Genomic DNA, 21,074 nt, shown 5'->3' with positions numbered 1-21,074 from the left:
AACCCTGTATTGTATATTTCAAGTTAAATAAATAATGTGTTGTCTAATGTTGACCGAAAAAAACTGTAATTATTTCTTCTTAAAAATACAAGAAAATTGGTATCCCACCTATATTAATGAATCTACATTATATATTCAACCCCACAACCAATCTTGATATTTAATTTATAAGATGACGATCTACATCATATGATATTAATGCTGAATCAATCTATCGACATACAAAACTTTAGGAAGTCAAACATAATTTACAGCAATTCTTTTGTAAATTTTATATTACCACAGCAAACATCGAAAAATGTAATTCGTTTACAGTTCTATATCAATTGCTGATGATGATTTGTCAATATAACCTTAATTATGATAACTAATCAATATCAAAATGGAATGAATACCCTTATACTTCAAATTTAGGGCTAAACCATTAAAACAAATTTGGGAGGGTAGCAAGGGGTTTTATTTTTGGACATGGGTGTTGGGTCATTCAAGTTGTATGTCTTTTTGATGAATACAAAATTACTCATTGAATATTGGTTGTAGAAGATTTTGAAATTCCCTTAATACCCTCTCATATCCATTTCTAATGGAATGACCCTTACCATAAAAGAGAACAAATACATGTTATATTGTTTAAATATATTTTTTTTAAATATAGGATTTTGCTATTTTTTTCCTATAAATAATTTAAGCTCACAATCTGCCTTCTAAAGAAGCATGCATTTTTGTTAAAGTACTTTTTTTTTCTGTTGAACTAATAGGAGAAAAAGAGGTAGTATTGAAATTAAAAAAGAACTTCATTACAGAAATCGCTTAAATTTTACAATTGTTTAGTATAAGTACAGCTTATTTGAAAAAAATAATAAAAAATATAGGTCAACCTTAACTTACAATGTATACAAAATGTAAACTAGAAAATTGCATAAAAAGTAAAAATATAAGTAGGCAGTGAAATAAAAATATACCATATTTACACTTAAGGTCAATAAGTTCTTTAATCATACAATTTGCATATTTTTAAAGTTTTTAAATTTTACAAATTTATGTGTACAAATGAAAATACCAGCATTGTCGTTTTTTCAGAAATTGAATAAAATAAGGATTATCAAGATTCCTTCCAAGTAGTTAGTTCTATATGAGCTGTTTAAAATAAAAGGTACTGAAGCCGTAACCCGTCATATGTAATTCAGTTTAAATAAAATATGTAAATTACCCTGAAGTAAACACTCAATCACATAGATCTAGGGAAAATTATATTAGAAATTAGATTAAAGTAAATTAAGAAATTAATGCAAGCATTTATCATACTTAATTTGAAACATGTGAAATGACAAATTAAAATCTGAGATTCATTATTGCAATTTATTACATTGATTGCAATGAATTACAATGATTTCCCAGTTAAATAAAAACAAACAATTTCAAATCATCTGACGTCATACAACAATAGGCATTGTCAAGATGTCAATAACTTTGGATCAAAACAAATTGTTGATGTGTAGAAAAGATATAGTTCTTTACATTTTCTACATAATTGTTGATTAAAAAAAGCTATGTAATAAAAAGAAAAACTAATCAACGTATTCAAATATCAAAAAAATATTTAACTCTTGACCAAAAAAAAAACACTGATAATGAACGCATTCATGAATTAATGTGTTGTTTGGTCACACATTTAATATTTTTCTTTATTTGAATTCTTCAATTACTAATTCTATAATTCATAGAACATTCCAAACATTCCAAACAAAAATATGTATCAAATATTAAAATCAGGGTAAACAGACATTTTTTTGCTGAATCAGTAAAATAGGATTAAATATGTCATGCTCTTTTTTCAGCTGGATTTCAAAATCAGATAATCATAAAAAAAAATTAGGCTTGTCTTCCTTATTCTGGTTTTTTTTTCTAAATGAAACAGATCTTAATGGCCAAAGGAGCCTCATGAACTATTTTACAAGAGATAAAACAAGATAAAAAAATACAATGCTTGGATAAATTAACATAAAGGAGAAATAAGGCACTGAGCATTATTCTTCTTCTTATTTTTCTTGTAACATCTTTTCTATGTTCAAGCTTCATCATAATTCATCATGCTGCTGTTGCTGAAAAAATAAACAAAGTATTATAAACGAAAGAAGATTGTGGAAAACTTACAAAAATAGAAAAAAACAATAATAGACATATTTTTAGGTCATTATATAACCTTCCATGCAAGTGTTAAAAGGAAAATAGGAGGCTTTTATAGCTGACCATATGGTATGGGTTTTTTCTCATTGTTGAAGTCCATACATTGCTTACATCCACTTCATTTGATCTTTGGTGAATATTTGTCTCATTGACAATCATACCACATTTCTTTTTTTTTATTTATTGAGGCATATTTTGGGCACATGACAAAGAATTTTGCAAGATAAATCAATTATCCACTCTATTTGCACTTAATTCATAGTGTACGTTTATAGTCTCCTGGACTTGCTCCTTTTGAGAGTGAACAGTTACGTTCCAATAACTGTTTATATGACAGTTCAATTTTGGGTCCTCATCACTGTTTGTCTTTCAGTGAAATCCATTTCATGCAAAAACAAATTAAATGGTTTGGACAGAGAAGTTCAATGTTAAATTGCTGATAAAAACAAAATTCATACAGTGTAGGAAAGAATAATATTTACTGCAAATTCAGATATTTTTACGATGTTCTTACTATTGCAAAAAATGCAATGGGGTTGTAATCGCAATAACTTAAACTTGCATTTTGAAATATTTTATATGTATTAATGAATTAAACAGAATTTTTTTTATGTCGCAAAAATTAAAATCGCATTATAGTCTAAAATAACAAAATCGCAATAATAAATGAACGCAATAATTTCTCAATTTATAGTATATTGCTAAGAAACAGGAAAAGGCTTTGCTTGCTTTACTTTCTCTTTGTTTTAAAAAATGTTCCAAGAACCCTCCTTTTGTCCGTTTTTAAGGTTAATAAAATAAATTTCAAAGGAGGGTAAGGGTCGATTTTGGCCTCAAATTTAAAAATCATCTGACGAAAGATTTTAGACACTTTTTAAACACTTAAGTATCTATTTCAATTGATTCAATAAGTTTATGTGAAAGATTTTAACTGATTTACTCATTAAAAACGCTCCGATCTAGCTTAAATATGACAAATCTATCAAATATGCCCAAAAATGTCACTTTTCAGATGGTTTTTGTCAAAAATGAAAGTGGCCGCATCCGTGTTCATCCACAACCTTTATATATGTTATGTATTGTAATAAAATACAACTTACATTTCAATATTAAGAATGAACACGAATGCGGCCACTTTCATTTCAGACGGAAACCGTCTAAAATTTAACTAAAATGCTAAAATTGTGAAGATTTCAGTAATTTAGCATGACTTAATGATGCTAGTACCCGATATATGTGCATTGTATTGTCAAAAACAGCCCATATTTATGTAGTAGAAGGATTTTACTTTCCAATGAATAACTAAAAGTATACATTTTAACAATTTTGTAAAACTGCTATATTTTGGGGCCAAAAAGGGCCTTACTGAACCTACTCCTTTCCCTACACTAGGTTTTATATAGCTATACCTATAGCATACAACTACTTACCTGTTGTACTTGACTTTTTAAGAAGTTTGTTATATATGTTGCATCTAAATTTTCTAAATCATATCCATATGTATCCTACAAAAAAGATAATACTTTTAGAGGTCTATAAACTGTTCATTGCAAATGCCTTAAGTACCCATTTTTACTTCTGAGATTAGCAACTTATTTCGGATCCAAAGAACTTGAATCTTTTCAGGGGATAGTTTCAAACCAAAACTTTCCCAAAACAGATAAACTTCTTATGTTATTAATTGTTGTTTGAGGTGGTAGACCTAGGCTAAGGAAAATAACTATAAAAATCATCAGTACGTTTGTGGAAACCATTTTCATAAATAGATTCTAAGCTTCTAGGTTACATGGACTGTTTCCAATCTGTTTTAGGGAAAACTTAAAATACATTGATAAAATTTGAATTTTACAAATGCAAAACTATATCTAAGAGTTATCTCCTTGAACTAATGTATATTCCCTTAATGCTTAATGCCATTTCAGCAAGCTAGGATAAATCCGTGTCCAATAATATAAGATCAGTTGAAAGCACCAACTCACATCTACAACACAAGAAACTAGAACTTACCTGTGACATGCCTTCTTTACGTGCCCCTTTATAGAATTTAACTGTAGGATAAGCTCTGACACCAGCTTGATTACACAAGGCTTGTTCTTCATCACAATTTACTGTTCCTGCCTTTACTAGACCATCTAGTGCCTAAAAAAAATATCAAACAAGAATGTGTCCATAGTACACGAATGCCCCACTCACACTATCATTTTCTATGTTCAGTGGACCGTGAAATTGGGGTCAAAACTTTAATTTGGAATTAAAATTAGAAAGATCATATCATAGGGAACATGTGTACTAAGTTTCAAGTTGATGTAACTTTAATTTAACTTCATCAAAAACTATGCAGTGTTCTCCCCAGAAATTTTGGATAGCATCACATTTTGCATAAAAAAAAATAACTGTATTTTTTTAATGTCATTTGTCGCCTTGCGTTGCTGCTCTATTTCCTTTATATGTTTTAGTTTATATTGTTCAATTCATAACTGAGAATACAATTAAACTATAACAACAAAAACAGTTGTTTCAGTTTATGTTTTCTTTATTCATTTATAGTTACAGAATTATTTTTTTCTTCTTGTGCCAAATAAAAATAAATATGTGCTTTCAGTTACCCAACAATAAGTCAAATGAATGAATGGTTCATTATAGTGCAACCTGTATACAAAACTAAATATCTAGTACACAAAATTAACTATTTTTTTTTTATATTATATTAAATAAAGATAAAGAAGCAAAAGTAGCAAAAAAAAATATCAATTTAAAAACTTTTTTTTATCATGTTTATGAAATTCATTGTTTCATGGCACTGAATGAATTAGTCCCTGTTGTTTCTTATCTTTACATCAAAATGATACGTATTTTCAACAAAGTTATCTAACAAATAGTCTATTAATGCGTAATTTTCTCTATTGGTATATTTTTGTCTACCGTCCGTCTGTTGTCATTATCGTGAAAATGCGGATTTTTGTCATATCTGGTCCGGTATCGATCCGTAGTTTACACAAAAAATGTGCAATGGCGGCCGTAGAAACATTTACGAAAATGAGTCCGAGAATAAACATTGTTTGACAAGAGATTGTGAATGAATAAGACGCTTTTAATCCATTAAATGAATTAAACATAAACTTAAGCCCATTATGATAACTTTTTAAAGAAATATAAAATTGATTTTAGCTCAAAACCAAAATTCTCGCTCTCGGATTACCGGAAGAGAAAGAAAGTATTTTTTGGAGAGTTGTACAAATAAACGACCTTTTAAAAAAAAAAAATCGTTTTAATCTTCGAAATTTCTTAATACAAAACATAGATTTCGAATTGTTTTGGTGATTGCATTTTTCCATGTCAAAATTGGTGATTGCAGACACGTGGTTTAGTCATGTCACAAGTGTCAGCTTGGGATATTCACATCCAAACAGTTATCACCCTGAGGGCAATTAAAACCTGGCTATTTAATCTCTTAATTGCCTTTAGTGTCCGACTTAAAGGGATTACAATTAAAGGTGATATAATTTTTATGATCATAATCGATAATAGATAAAGTTCAAAATTGACGACAAGTAAAATAGCATCTTCAAAATAATTATAGTGTCGCGGGAATTATTATAGCATCACGGTGAAAAAATATAACGGCCTGGGGAGAACACTGCTACCTTGACCAAGAACTTTAACCTGAACTTCGCACTATCATTTTCTATGTTCAGTGGACCATGAAATTGGGGTCAAAACTATAATTTGGCATTAAAATTAGAAAGATCATATCATGGGGAACAAGTGTACTAAGTTTCAAGTTGATTGGACTTCAACTTCTTCAAAAACTACCTTGACCAAAAACTTTAACCTGAAGCGGACGGACGAACGGAGGCACAGACCAGAAAACATAATGCCCCTCTACTATCGTAGGGGGGGGCATAAAAAATAGAACAGTGCAGTCACATCTATGTAAGCAAAGAGGAAAATAGCAGACCCCCACACACATGTTATGACTTGGATAAAAAAATTGTCTTATAGGCAATCATATCACATCATTCTAATTCTATCTACAGTATCTGTATTTTAATGAGATTGGCATATGTAATAATTTTTGGCAGGAATCACTTCACGTTCTAAATACAATGCTCCTTTAAATAAAAACAGAATTACAACTGGCAAAGAAATTAAAAGATATCTTGCATATTTACCTCTGCAATTTTTACAAATTCTGGTTTAAACACTTGACAATGGCCGCACCATGGAGCATAATAGTCAATCACCCATGGTGTTTTACTATTTATAATATTATTGAAGAAATCTCTGTGTTTTATTTTCTTTACTTTAGATGGTAAAAATTCAAATGCCCAAGCTTGCAACGACTGAGCATCTCTATTCCAACCATTGTATGCACTGTAAAGAGAAAGATATAATGTTGGAAAATTTATCGAGGGGGGTTGGAGGGGTCCTGATCCATAAATCCCGGGCTTAAAAACATGAAATCCTGAGGTTCTGAAATTAAAATAATCTAAATGCCGACATCCCTAAATTAGAAAAAAGAATTCCCAGATACATCTGATCCCGACGTCCCGAAAAAGGTCCTGCCCCCTCTTTATACTAACAATTTCACAAAAAAAGGAAGAAAAGAAATCTGTTCAGAGTAATTGCCTCTCATATTCATTTTGTTTTTAATGTTTTAAAGCTCCTCAGACTTCCCGTGCTTGCATCAAGAAGTTGTGTCTAGCAACTGTATTTCTCTATCTTTGTCACTTCCATTTTGTATTAAAATAATATTAAAATAATTTTATTTGTATGAAAAGCTATGGACCAAGTCTGAGAACATATGGTTGTCATTGCATGGCAGTGGGGTAGAATTTACAATTGTTGCAAAAAACAATAGTAGTACATTAATTTTTATGTAAAGTAATATATGAGGAGCATATATTTTATTTCTTATGCAACACTGTGTGTAATGTTCCCTAGCTGTTTGCAATCCCCTTTAAATGAATAAAGAATTAAATTAAAAAATATTCTATCAACTTACAAAAAGCTGCCTGTTCCTGAGCCAGAAGAGTATAATCTGACAGTAGGATAGGAATGTACTTTGTTATTCTGACAGAACCATTGGTTATTAGGATCAGCACAGTCGACCTGTCCAACATATATATTCTTTGTTTCCTTGAACATCTGAAAAGGGAGAACTTGTTATCAGTTATTGTATATTAAATTTTTTAAGAGATACTATTCCAATAATTTGAAAGTATTTTTGAATTCCTTGTATTAGCTCTTCCAGGAAAGGAATGTATGAGGGGTGGGACATTTCATTTCTATGTGAAATAGAATTGTATTTTCTTCAATCCCTTTAACCCACAAAAAACAAAAAATAAAATCCTGTGGTGTCAAAAAATTCCCATACATTTTCCCCAGGAATAGCCCAAAATGAATTCAGATGTTTACTTTGTTACCAAAGTTTTTCAAATTCAATTTTTCTACTAGAATTTGTTGTTTGTATGGAATTATTCACATAGAAATCAATTTCCAAGAAAGAAAACTCTTACAAAACAAAACAAAAAATTTGACAAATATTTTTAAATAATTTAGTATTCATAACAAGAGGCTCTCAAGAGCCTGAATCGCTCACCTGAATTTTTTTGGTTTAATCTCTCATCAATGATTATTTTGGCTTTTCAATTTATTTAAATGTTCTTTGAATCGTCCTATTTTCTTCAAAAGCAAAAAAAAATCATTTTCTCCTATGTTCTATTTTAGCCATAGGAGCTATGTTTCTTGACATACAAGGAAATGAAATATAAAATTTATACTAGATACTCTGAAACTCTGAAACTCATTTAGCCTAAGTTTGGCTGAAATTGATACAGCAGTTTCATAAGAGAAGATTTTTTAAAGTAAGTCAACATGGTGAACAAATTGTGAAAAAAGTCTTTAAAGGGCAATAACTCCTAAAGAGGTCAATTGACAATTTTGGTCAAATTGACTTATTTGTAGATCTTACTTTGCTGATCATATTTGCTGTTAACAGTTTATCTTTATCTATAATAATATTCAAGATAATGACCAAAAACTGCAAAATTTCCTTAAAATTACCAATTAAGTGGCAGCAACCCAACAATTGGATGTTTGATTCATCTGAAAATTTCACGGCTGATAGATATTGACCTAATGAACATTTTTACTCCATGTCAGATTTGTTCTTAATGCTTTCGTTTTTGAGATATAAGCCAAAAACTGCATTTGACCCCTATGTTCTATTTTAAGTAACGGCGGCCATGTTTTTTGACGGATCAAAAATCAAAGCACACACTTTGTGCAGGATAATCTAAGGAACAACCATGCTAAGTTTTAACCAAATCCATTCAGTAGTTTCAGAGGAGAAGATTTTTTAAAGTTAGCAAATATGATGAACAAATTGTGAAAAATTGTTATTAAAGGACAATAACCCCTTAAGGGGTCAATTGACAATTTTGGTCAAATTGACTTATTTGTAGATCTTACTTTGCTGATCTTTTTTGCTGTTTACAGTTTATCTTTATCTATAATAATATTCAAGATAATGACCAAAAACTGCAAAATTTCCTTAAAATTACCAATTAAGTGGCAGCAACCCAACAATGGTTTGTTTGATTCATCTGAAAATTTCAGGGCTGATAGATCTTGACCTAATGAACATTTTTACTCCATGTCAGATTTGCTCTAAATGCTTTTGTTTTTGAGATATAAGCCAAAAACTGCATTTGACCCCTATGTTCTATTTTAAGTAACGGCGGCCATGTTTTTTGACGGATCAAAAATCAAAGCACACACTTTGTGCAGGATAATCTAAGGAACAATCATGCTAAGTTTTAACCAAATCCATTCAGTAGTTTCAGAGGAGAAGATTTTTTAAAGTTGGCAAATATGATGAACAAATTGTGAAAAATTGTCATTAAAGGACAATAACCCCTTAAGGGGTCAATTGACAATTTTGGTCATATTAACTTATTTGTAGATCTTACTTTGCTGATCTTTTTTGCTGTTTACAGTTTATCTTTATCTATAATAATATTCAAGATAATGACCAAAAACTGCAAAATTTCCTTAAAATTACCAATTAAGTGGCAGCAACCCAACAATGGTTTGTTTGATTCATCTGAAAATTTCAGGGCTGATAGATCTTGACCTAATGAACATTTTTACCCCATGTCAGATTTGCTCTAAATGCTTTCGTTTTTGAGATATAAGCCAAAAACTGCATTTGACCCCTATGTTCTATTTTAAGTAACGGCGGCCATGTTTTTTGACGGATCAAAAATCGAAGCGCACATTTTGTGCAGGATATACTAAGGAACAATCATGTTAAGTTTCATTCAAATCCATTCAGTAGTTTCAGAGGAGAAGATGTTTGAAAAATTGTTAACGACGACAGACGACGACGACGACGACGACGACGACGGACGCCAAGTGATGAGAAAAGCTCACATGGCCTTTTAGGCCAGGTGAGCTAAAAAGTAACATACTTGAATAATTTATATTTTAAAAAGTATTTGAAATACAATACCTTTTTTTTAAAATATAATTATTGAAGATTTCAAGATGGAATGATAATGTATAATCTTAGCTGGGTAGAAACCAACCTCATTTAAATGCACGCTTACATGGATCATTCAAATCTACGAAATTATAAGATCAATGTTAATCTGTTTTGTAGATTTCTTAAAACAACACAATTTTCAAACAGTTACAGACTTGATGTTAAAAAATTTTTAAACGTGAAATAATTTAACAGATGTATTGATATTCATTTGTATAAGATTGGTTCCTATCCGACGCAGATCATATATAAGATTTCCCAGTTGAGAAAAAAGATTTTTTGTGCCATTTAAAATGTGTGTTTGACCTAGTCCTGAAAATAATTAAACATTGCCTCGAGATGTAAAGCAAACAATAATAAAAAGGTTCTATCAATTGATATAATCCATATATCACCTTAGCCAATCTCCTCCATTCTGGAGCTAGTTGTTGACAAGGTCCACACCAATTAGCAAACCAATCTATCAGCCATATCTCATCAGGTTTCTTATTGACAACACGTTCTTCAAACATTGCTTCAGTTACTATAATTACAGGTGGATTTAAAGTATCCTGAAATAAAGCAATTACAATTCATTATTCACATGAAAACATATAACAATATATTTGTCCACAAACTTATATTCAATTTCATTTATACATCACACAGTAATAAAATTAGAAAATACCCATAAAGAAAATACTTATGAGACCCTTTCCTCAATCCTCAGTTTCAAACTTGATATCCATTCTGTCATCAGTTACAACAAATTAAAATTTGAAAAGCTTTGGTTGAACAGTTCATGAGTTAAAACAAAGATATTACTGGATAGAATTTATTTCAAAAAAGTTTTTAATGGATGATATCCTATTTTCATTTAATTTTAACTTGAAAGATATATAACTTGGAAAAACTACATTTCAATTAGTGAACAATTTGATAAGAAATGTACAAAAAATATATGAACAGCTTGTTTTGAATACAAAACATAAATTATTCACTTTGAAGATGTTTTTGGTTCATTGTGTTCTTCTCCGTTATAAACTGTTCTTGTTTTTTTTAAGAGTTCTGATTTAAGAAATTTTCTTGAACATACCTGTATAAACTCCAATATATGTTCTGCTGAATGATGTCCACTGTACTGATGAGGCTTTGTGCTATTGTACAGGATGGTAGTAGGGTATGATCTTATGTTATACTAAAATATAAAATACAGATTGTTTATGGTCAGCCATTATCAAAAAGAAAATGCTTTAACAATCTTTACTCATGTTATAGCACAATTGAAAAAAAAATCACTCACAATTTAAAATGATTTTTCATTGGAAATTGTCAGGTTTACTTTAATTGTTCCTTTTCAGAATCTGAATTAGTCTAATTAAAGAAACGTTACCATTAACACAATGTAGATATAATAAATTTTGAGATTAAATTTGGTAAATGAACTGTTAACAATGACTATTAAACATGCTTCTGAAATTAATTTCTATATTTGTAAAAAATCGATGAAATAAAATATATAAACAGAGACTTGTTAATTTTTCAGAATTTCCATACATGTGGAATTTTAGAATTGACCCACATATCTGAGTTCCCAATGGTAACAAAATATGAAATGTATTCAAAAGAGCACCAAACTTTTATTTAAACTTGAAAGCAAATTCTTATTCATGAAATTGTAAAATTCAAATAAATATTTTTTGAGTTACTTCCCTTTAGCTGTAAATTGCAATGCATGCCTAAATACTATACAACAAATTCTGGCCATAAAATAGTAAGTATGGCACATGAAAAGAATCATGGAAAATAATACACAAGAGTGCCTTTTAAGAGTATTAATCTATTAAAAGAATCAGATACAAATCAACAGAGAGCAGAAATCTAGTGAATATGAAGAAAAATGTTAAATATTAAAGTTAAAACAATAATGCATTTTATATCCAAATGACATATTTCAGTCCACAATCAATAAATATGAGTTTACCATTTGACAAAGTTGGTTATGTACAGTACAATCAACAGTGCCAAAACCAATATCATCACCCTCATAATTCCTAGCAGCTTTTCTGAATTCTGGTAATAATCTCATGCAAGGAGGGCACCACTGTAAGATAAAATATAAACATGAGCTTACAAAAAAAAAGTATTAATTCTTACAACCATGATTCTACTGTGACAGGCCTTGGATGGTATAAATAATAAATTGATAACACAAGTACAAAATTTGGTTCGATAACATAATGTATATCATTTTCAAATATTGTTAAAAAATTTCATCAATTCATTATTATATAAACTAGGTTAGTTTTCTAGAAAAACTATGAAAACTATGTTACTGCAGCAAAAATACAAATTTCAGGAAACAAGTTAAATATCATTACAATTGTGTTTGTATTAATTGGAATTATAATTGCAATAAGTGCATCACTACCACCAATTAGTTCTAGAATTTTTATTTCCGATTTAAGAATTGTAGGTGTTTCAAGATATTCAACTGTCCACCATGACTTTTATGATTCCTTTCACGGATTTGGCTATACTTTTTGGACCTTTTGGATTATAGCTCTTCATCTTTTATATAAGCTTTGGATTTCAAATATTTTGGCCACGAGCATCACTGAAGAGACATGTATTGTCGAAATGCGCATCTGGTGCAAGAAAATTGGTACCGTTAATTTTATTTTATTATCATGAGACAACATGAATTTGAATCTCTGCATTACACTACAAAAATACTTACTGGAGCAAAGAAATCAATGAACCACATAGACTGACTAGATGGTCCTACTCTCTGTGACTGAAAATCATCTAGTGTCAGGGACTCTAGTTTAGTAGTCATACTGTCCTTAGCAAAAGCACTCACATCATGGGCTGTTGCTCTTCCTACAATAAGTAATTCAATACTGAATATAGACTAAACTTTTTCTTAGTTCATTCAGAGGTAAGCAAATGTGATGTCGTTATTTTTTTCTCTCGGAAAAAAGTTACTTTAAGAAAGTGGTCTATGGTAGAAATTTGATTACATCATTTTATTTATAGGGTAAGCGATGATTCAGAGCTTAGACACAATCCATTTTAAAGGTTGTATGTTGTCTTCTCAACATCTGTAAGTTATTTTTGTTATTTGATTGTTATCTTGTTTGGTGTGTACCCCACATCTCCACATATTCATGAATAACAGATGTCATTTACATCTCAATGTAATCTTTGTTTTCTGCATAATTCAGGGCTCACACTTCTTCATAATCATAGTGACTTCTCTTTTTTGAAACTGCGCCGGAGAAGTGGTGAGATTTGAAAGAGAAGTGGTTGTTCGCTTGCGGCATTACAATGTTTGGATTTTGGGAAAAAATTGCATATCTAACAGACTGTAGCAGTATTTTTTTTCATTGGATTTCTGTCCTGTAAACTCACAAATTATTGCATTATTTTTTTAAAGGAAATAATGTGGCTGGATGTGATTCACAATGATTAGAACTTGCATTTTAATATAAGATGGATATATCTGTATGCAGATCTTCCTGAAATCACAATAATTAGATGTTTTTGTCCATTCTCTGATAATTGCAATGATATATAAATGCACGCAATAATTTCTGAATTAACATATATTAAGAATGCACATATATAAAACAAATCAAGATACAGAAAAGAGATTGGTTCATCTAATACTATATGCTGCAGCGTTTCAAAACATAAAGTTGAGCATACCATAATACAGCTCAAAACCACCAGTCTGCTTGTAAACAACAAAAGAAGGGAACTTCATAACATGCAGCTCATTGCATTCTGATCTTAACTTCTTGCAGTCTACTCTGCCAATCTGAAATATTTATCATTCATTGTCATACATGTACTTTGCAACATTGAATTTTGAAATCTAACAGTTCATTTCTTGTAAAATATTTGTTTTTGTTCATCATGTATCAAAGTTAACTTAAGTACAGGTTCAGCAGCATTTTCAAATGTCTTCTTGTAAGTCTGTTAAGTTTTTTTTTCCAGCAAAGCTTTTACCATTCACATGAATAACTTTTTTAGATATAGAAATAAAAATGTGTGGTAAAATTGCCAATGAGACAAGAGCCTGCTTTTCCCAATCTTGATCATTGTTGATAACAATAGCAAAAATGTTTTAAAATCTGGTAATGAATGATTATATCAAACATGTTTTCATGACTGTGGATTAAACAATATTAAAGGAGTTGCTTTTTTTTTAAATAAGGGTTAGCTACAGTGAAGGAATTTGTTGACATGCAACAAGTTTTATTTCTGAAAGATTTTCTACAAAAAAGCTTTTAGGAAAAATGGAAGATTGTGTAAAGGTAAAACTAATTCTAACAGTGTTTTGTGATATTAAAATGTGTATTCCAGAGTTATTTCCCTTAGATGGTACCTTAATACCTTCCAGCATGGCTGGTAGTTTTCTGAATTCTATATCCTGACTGCCATCCCCTTCCACAAAATGAATCAACCATGTATGATGTTGACCTGTCTTCAATCTGTTTATAATTTTCTGTAAAAAAGAAATATTATTTTCAATAAGAGAGATTTCTATCAATCTTACACATGTTAGGAAAAAAGAAGATATATGTATGTCAGATATCCCAGAGACAAAAAACATGAAATACAATGGAATTGCAAATAATTCAACAAAACATTGTTCTAACGTTGCTGTTTTAGATTGAAACAAGAATGTGTCCCCAGTACACGGATGCCCCATCCGCACTATCATTTTCTATGTTCAGTGGACCGTGAAAATGGGGTTAAATCTCTAATTTGGAATTAAAATTAGAAAGATCATATCATACAGAACATATGTACTAAGTTTCAAGTTGATTAGACTTCAACTTCATCAAAAACTACCAACCAAAAACTTTAACCTGAAGCGGGACAGACGGACGAACGAACGAACGGACGAACGGACGCACAGACCAGAAAACATAATGCCCATAAATGGGGCATAAAAAGTCTGAAAGTACATATATGACATAACCATTCAAATTAAATCAATACCATTTTTCCCAAGTAACACATATATATAGTGAATGATGAAATATGGAATATCAATATGAAAAAAACCCACATATAATTTTTTTGGGATAAATTTTAACCAAATTCTAGCATAATCAATATTTCAAACTAAGTATTTAATAAAATGTTGCATTCAATGTAAAAATATTTTGAAGAAAAACAAAGTATGTACTTCAAAATTATTTATAGCCTTATGATTTTATGAGCATTTGTCATTCCACCTTTTAAAAGTCATTTAAATACTAGAATGTTCAATATCAAGAAATGCATTTATAACATACATTCTTTTTTCTCAAAGAACCAAGACCATATAGACAAATATTCAGTGTTTACTTTACAAATAATACTGGATGGTCTTAAGATTTAAATTATAGGTTATGAAGTTGCGTATTATTTTGTCTCTAATTTTCATATTTCCTGACCGGTGTGAGAAAAATATTTCTAATCTTTAGTAAAAATTTGTTCTCAGCAAATAATTGTGCGAAACTTTATTGTGACGTTAAATTTTCTTTGTTTCTTCTGAATTTTCCTATTGTCACGTCATGAAAAAAGGCGACCATGCCTGATGACGTCACATAAAAAGTACACAACTTTCTTCAAATCTTTGAAAAAGAAGGATAAAAATCATTAGGGAAACAGATTCCACCACTATAACTCATGTATTATGATATTTCTCCACTCTCGACAGTTAAATTTTAACTATTTAAAAAGCTCAGCAAAGCCTAGCGCTTTAAATATTAAAATTTCTTGAGTGGAGAAATATCGTAATTGTTTTTATTTTGTATACCTTTGTATATTTTACATCATTTGTACTTGATCATGAAAGTCTGAATGTCATTATTATAAAATTCAAAAAAAAATTATTACCATCTTTGTTAGATTTATTTTAACCTTTCAAGGCATTGAGTCCAGGGCTTCCAAAATTAGCCTTGATTAAAATTAGAAAGTATTGAAGTAGGGGTTGTTTTGATAGTAATTAATCATCATGTCACTTTTATGACCGGAAATGTGTGGCTGTTAAAGGCAAAAGGTTGGGTCAAAAAGATCGTGAATTATGTTAAAATGACCGTTTCTTAAGAAAGTCTTGATAACTAAAAGTAGTTGACCGTTTCATGCTTTGCCCAGCCAGACTTTTACCGGACATAATACAAATGTCCAGAATATATGACTGTTTTGAAAGCCTTGATTGAGTCCTTTTATTTTGTGAAGTAAAGTAACATTTTATGAACTATACCATACCTTTAAAGTTTTTGAATCCAGGTTATCAACATCAGGTAACCATGACAACACTTGGTAAGCAATTTCTTGAGCATTTAAACTGGATATTTTCTGAAATACAAAGTCCTCAAATAAGTTTTTCTAAAATCATACATTTGGCTCAATTTAAATCATAACACATGATGTGTTTCTATAGTTGTGTTGGATATATACATGTAAAAAAAAAATCCTCCCATTTTTAATTTTGATTTTTGCATGAGGCTTTGCCTGAAATCCCAATTTGTGTCTGTTGTCCAACTGTCACAATAAAAAATGAATACCAAAAATTATGAAATTACAACATTCACATGAGACCCAATAGTGTAGATGTTAACAAATATATTAAAGTCACTATTTTCTAAACGGTTTTTATATTCAAGTCTTTACAGGTTTGTTTAATGTTAATTCATAAATAATTGAGTTCATGTATTATTGAGATTTTCAAGAATGGACAAAAATTTTGTGAATGTCTGTCCCAAGTCATGACCCGTGCTGTTTGAGTTAAATATTTTATGTGTAAATGGGACCGTTAGTTTTCTCGTTTGAATGGTTTTACGTTTGTCATTTCAGGACCTTTAATAGCTGACTATGAGGTATGACTTTGCTCATTGTTAAAGGCTGTTCAGTGACCTATAGTTGTTTATTTCTGTGTCATTTGGTCTCTTGTATAGAGTAGTCTCATTGTCAATCATACCACATCTTCTTTTTATAAAAATGTGAGATTTAATATTGTAATTTAAGAAAATGCACACAGATATATGTATCAGATATCAGAATGTGAGTACTGATTATTGTGATATTCACCAAGTCGCAATAAAAGAAAACAATTTGCAATAATTTCTGAATATACAGTAATTGTTCACATCTGAAGACCCAGTTCTTTAAGAAAATGTTCATGTCCCAGATCAGCTTCCATCTACAATTTTCTTTTAAATTATATACTCATACCTTTCCTTCATCTTTTGCAACCTCTGCGGTAGGATAATAATACGTGCCATGTTCTATTCCAAGTTTCTCGCAGAACTTTTCGTCTTTATGACAATCTACTGATGCAACATTAACCAAATCAGTCTGAAATTAAACATGTTAAAAGTAGACCAAAAATTACGTATTCGTTTCTTTATATGGGTTGTGAAAAAAATTATTTTCAATGATATTTAATTGATGGATTTGCCAAAGTCTGCATGTAAACATGGCTATAGAATTCCTTAAACATTAAAATTCATGGATAACCTGTACCCATAAAATCCCCAAAAAGTTGATATCCCACGAATAATGAATCCACTGTAGAATGAAGGTTAAAGTCAGTCTAACTATGCCAAAACATTGATTATATTTCAAACTACAAGTTATGACTGAATCAATTTGAAACACAAGACAATAATAGGTCAGACTGTTATTTTCAGTTTTTCAGACAAATAAACTTCAATTAATTTTGACACTTTACTTGGGATCAAGTTAGATATATTCTAATTCTTTTTTTTCCGTGCTTAAAAAAAATTGGGTTGCTATCTCTTTGACATAATGACATCTAATTTTATTTATTTTTAAGATATTTTAATTCTAAATAATGTAGATATTTAGATAAAAATTTGTAAGGGTTCCACGGAACCCAGTGTCTCGCCTACTTTTGCTGTTAATCGCAGACTCAACAAAAATGAAGAAAAACATCAATAAAAATTTCCCTCTCTATATACTGTCTTTTGATTGAAAGAAACTTCCAAGTTTGGTAAAAAATCCAGGATAGTTTATGAATCTAATAAATGTTTTATAAACTTTAACTGCAGACTGTATGTAATGTTAACTGGAAGAAAAACTAAGTCCATTTATAAGTAAAATACGGAAAAAGTGAATTTTTTTTTACAAAATTTACTTAAATTCTAAATAATATCTTATGATCAGAAACAAGCTTTTGTCTAAGTTTGGTAGAAATCCATGATAGTTTAAGAACATTATAAAAATTTTAAAAACTTAAACCACAGAGTGAATGTTTTGTTTCTGGCAAAAAAACTAAGTCCATTTATGAGTAAAATACGGAAAAGTGGAAATTTATTTTTACAAAATTTTCTTCTTGATACTAGCTATCTTATGATCATAAACAAGCTTCTGTCCAACTTTGGTACAAATCAAGGATAGTTTATGAAAGTTATTAAAATTTTAAAAACTTTAACCACAGAGTGAATGTAATGTTTCCTCGCAGAAAAACTATTAAAGTCCATTTATAAGTAAAATACGGAAAAAACGGAATTTTATTTTTACAAAATTTACTTCTGGATACTTTCTTATGATCATAAACAAGCTTCTGTCCAAGTTTGGTAGAAATTCAGTATAGTTTAAGAAAGTTATTAAAATTTCAAAAACTTTAACCACAGAGTGAATATTTGTGGACGCCGCCGCCGACGGAATGTAGGATCGCTTAGTCTCGCTTTTTCGACTAAAGTCGAAGGCTCGACAAAAATTGCCATTCAATAAACTCTTTTTCTTTGTTTCAGCAAATGAAAGGGTTCACATATAAACCATTCCATTAGAAAACTACAGTAAAATCAAGCTATTAAAATACAACCAAGATGAAAAAAACTTCACCAACCCTTGAACATATCATATTTAAAACAGTAAATTATTACCAATATTGCCGATAACTTTGTGGTTGCTGTTGATGACAGACAATCTGCAAAGAAAAGACACACATATAATAATAATATGCCATATACATTGTATATCTAATAAATTATGTCAACATTGAAATATACATAATATATGAACTTTGTCATGAGTCATAAGTTGTTTTGCATTATCATAAATGAGGGTACACATAACATGTTTACAAAGAGAGGTCTGATCTCATTTTCTGGGGAAAAAACTAAAATTCTACTGTTTCTCAAATTATTACAAAATGTGTCTGAAAAATAGGTTGTAGTTGACTTCATATCAAGTGGAAAGTATAAGTATCTGTGAAGCAAATTTTTTACCAATCCATTAGAGATACTGGAAGTGTTTTCCATTAATTTTATTCATAATTGTCTGTCAAACCAATTTTCCAATGTTTGTCAGTACAGTTTGGTTTAAACTTTGATCTTAATCATATTGCTCTGAAATCAAATACAGAATTTCTAAAACTAAATAGTATCTTAACTCATAATATTTTATGTAATCAAATTATAACATAAACATTAAACATATTCCAAAAATAAAATATTTCGTGTGTTGAAAGGCACTTGAATTATTTTTGAATGGGTGGTCATAAAATTCAAATTGTGTGGCTATGCTAGCGAATCAAAATGCTACTGTATGAGAAGTGGCCATGAAAAAAGGTGCCTTTCAACCACCAAAATTTTTTTCTGGACTTATAATCCTAATCCAATGTCATAATACCTCCACTATCTCCACAAAATGATATCAACCATGGTAGCCCATTATCTTCGATCTCTTCCTCTGACCTCAGTGTATATGCATCAGATTGTATACTTTTTAGGGCAAACTTTACCATCTTTCGTGTTGTTCTATCTCCATGATATTTCTCTGCCTGAAAAATTATTGCAATTTCATCTACAGAAATCATAAACTACATCTTATATAATTTTTTTTTCATTTATAAGCTCTGGAAAATAAATTATAATCTTAATTCTGTGAGGTACAGTTTAAAAATTTCAAATCTATGAACATATACTTTCCTGCATTCTGTTGATACCTATATAGTTTTGGCATTGCACAAAATCATGTTTTTCTCTGAATGTGTAAGGATTGATATTCAATGATTTTTTTATTAGTTGTTACTGGTTTTCCGTTTATACATGCCAGTACTCTAAGTTTGGTAATTTGTGTCTGGAATCTTTTTTTATTTTATTTATTCATGTACAGATCTGACACAATAAGCTTTTTCAACTGGTTTTCATATTTTGTTCTGATGTTGTGTTTTAGATCAGGGGCCACATATTCCCTGCGTTCTACAAAGATTCCAAATGAAATTTCAATTCTATCAAGTCTTATTATAAATCTTACGTTAGGATACATGACCAGTGCAGGATACGATCGTATTCCCTGCATTCTACAAAGACTCCAAATGAAATCTCAATTCTATCAAGTATAATTAAATATCTTACGGTAGGATACATGACCAGTGTGGGATACGACCGTATTCCCTGCATTCTACAAAGATTCCAATCATCTCCACAATTAACAGCTCCTATACGTATCACACCTGCAAGCTCCTGGGCTAATTCTCTCCACTGAAAGAAGAAACAAAATTTGTGAATTTTCATTTAGTAGTTTTTCTACATTAGCTAGAGGTATAAGGGAAGGTTGTGATCTCAAAAACATGTTTAACCCCACCGCATCTTTGCGCCTGTCTGGCCTTTGTTAGTCTTGTATGATCTTAAATTTTAGTTTCTTGTGTATAATTCAGAGTTAAGTATGACGTCCATTATCACTGAACTAGTAACATATTAGTTTAGGGGCCAGCTGAAGGACTCCTATGGGTGCGGGAGTTTCTCGCTGCATTGAAGATCTAGACCCATTGGTGGCCTTCGGCTGTTGTCTGCTCTATGGACACATTCCCCATTTCCAGTCTCAATTTTATTAAATTGGATTAAAATACAAATCCACTTTCCACACTCCACTTACCAGGATCTTTCATTTTGGAAGACCTTCTTAGTATCTTTCTGTTTAGTTGTAAAGATACACACCATACAAATTTTTGAAGACATTTCATTACTCAATGTTATATAACATGTATAATAAGAACAGGAAATAGAATAATAGCAAGAGGCATTAGGGGTGATTAAAATAAGGATTGTCCAAAAAAAATAAAATAAGGGGAGATTACTCTCTCTACATTTGCTTACAGCTGGTGCCAAGTCATGACAATGTCCACAATGTGCTGAGTAATAATTGATAAACCAGGTATCTCCAGATTCTTCTACGGATTGTTCTGTAAAATATAAGAATCCAATTTCAGAAATTGTAATAGATAATATGACATGAACAGGCCAAAAAAAATAATTTGTGAAGGTGTGTATTTCAAGGACAAGTTAAAGGTGTTGTCGGTCAAAAAGTTTCATATTTTTCATATTTC

General features: G+C 30.2%; 1 protein-coding gene across 1 annotated transcript in view; it reads right to left on the bottom strand.

Annotated features, from left to right (window-relative positions):
- Nucleotides 1-1,739: 1,739 nt before the first annotated feature.
- Nucleotides 1,740-21,074, bottom strand: part of LOC143059252 (dnaJ homolog subfamily C member 10-like) — a 29,096-nt gene continuing 9,761 nt past the window's right edge. The window contains exons 5-21 of the mRNA XM_076232727.1: nucleotides 20,845-20,930; nucleotides 20,104-20,229; nucleotides 19,376-19,526; nucleotides 18,628-18,671; nucleotides 16,952-17,074; nucleotides 15,986-16,075; nucleotides 14,109-14,228; nucleotides 13,427-13,538; nucleotides 12,456-12,598; nucleotides 11,700-11,819; nucleotides 10,812-10,913; nucleotides 10,132-10,287; nucleotides 7,193-7,335; nucleotides 6,360-6,561; nucleotides 4,195-4,326; nucleotides 3,618-3,692; nucleotides 1,740-2,102 (exon numbers count right to left, since the gene is read on the bottom strand). Of these exons, the coding sequence (XP_076088842.1) occupies nucleotides 2,079-2,102; nucleotides 3,618-3,692; nucleotides 4,195-4,326; nucleotides 6,360-6,561; nucleotides 7,193-7,335; nucleotides 10,132-10,287; nucleotides 10,812-10,913; nucleotides 11,700-11,819; nucleotides 12,456-12,598; nucleotides 13,427-13,538; nucleotides 14,109-14,228; nucleotides 15,986-16,075; nucleotides 16,952-17,074; nucleotides 18,628-18,671; nucleotides 19,376-19,526; nucleotides 20,104-20,229; nucleotides 20,845-20,930 (1,949 nt within the window). The 3' untranslated portion in view covers nucleotides 1,740-2,078. The remainder of the gene's footprint in view (nucleotides 2,103-3,617; nucleotides 3,693-4,194; nucleotides 4,327-6,359; nucleotides 6,562-7,192; nucleotides 7,336-10,131; nucleotides 10,288-10,811; nucleotides 10,914-11,699; nucleotides 11,820-12,455; nucleotides 12,599-13,426; nucleotides 13,539-14,108; nucleotides 14,229-15,985; nucleotides 16,076-16,951; nucleotides 17,075-18,627; nucleotides 18,672-19,375; nucleotides 19,527-20,103; nucleotides 20,230-20,844; nucleotides 20,931-21,074) is intronic.

This window comes from Mytilus galloprovincialis, chromosome 14 (assembly GCF_965363235.1).
Source record: "Mytilus galloprovincialis chromosome 14, xbMytGall1.hap1.1, whole genome shotgun sequence".
Classification (NCBI taxonomy): Eukaryota; Metazoa; Mollusca; class Bivalvia; order Mytilida; family Mytilidae; genus Mytilus; species Mytilus galloprovincialis.
The sequence above is the reverse complement of the archived record's forward strand: the minus strand, read 5'-3'. Positions and strand labels throughout refer to the sequence as shown.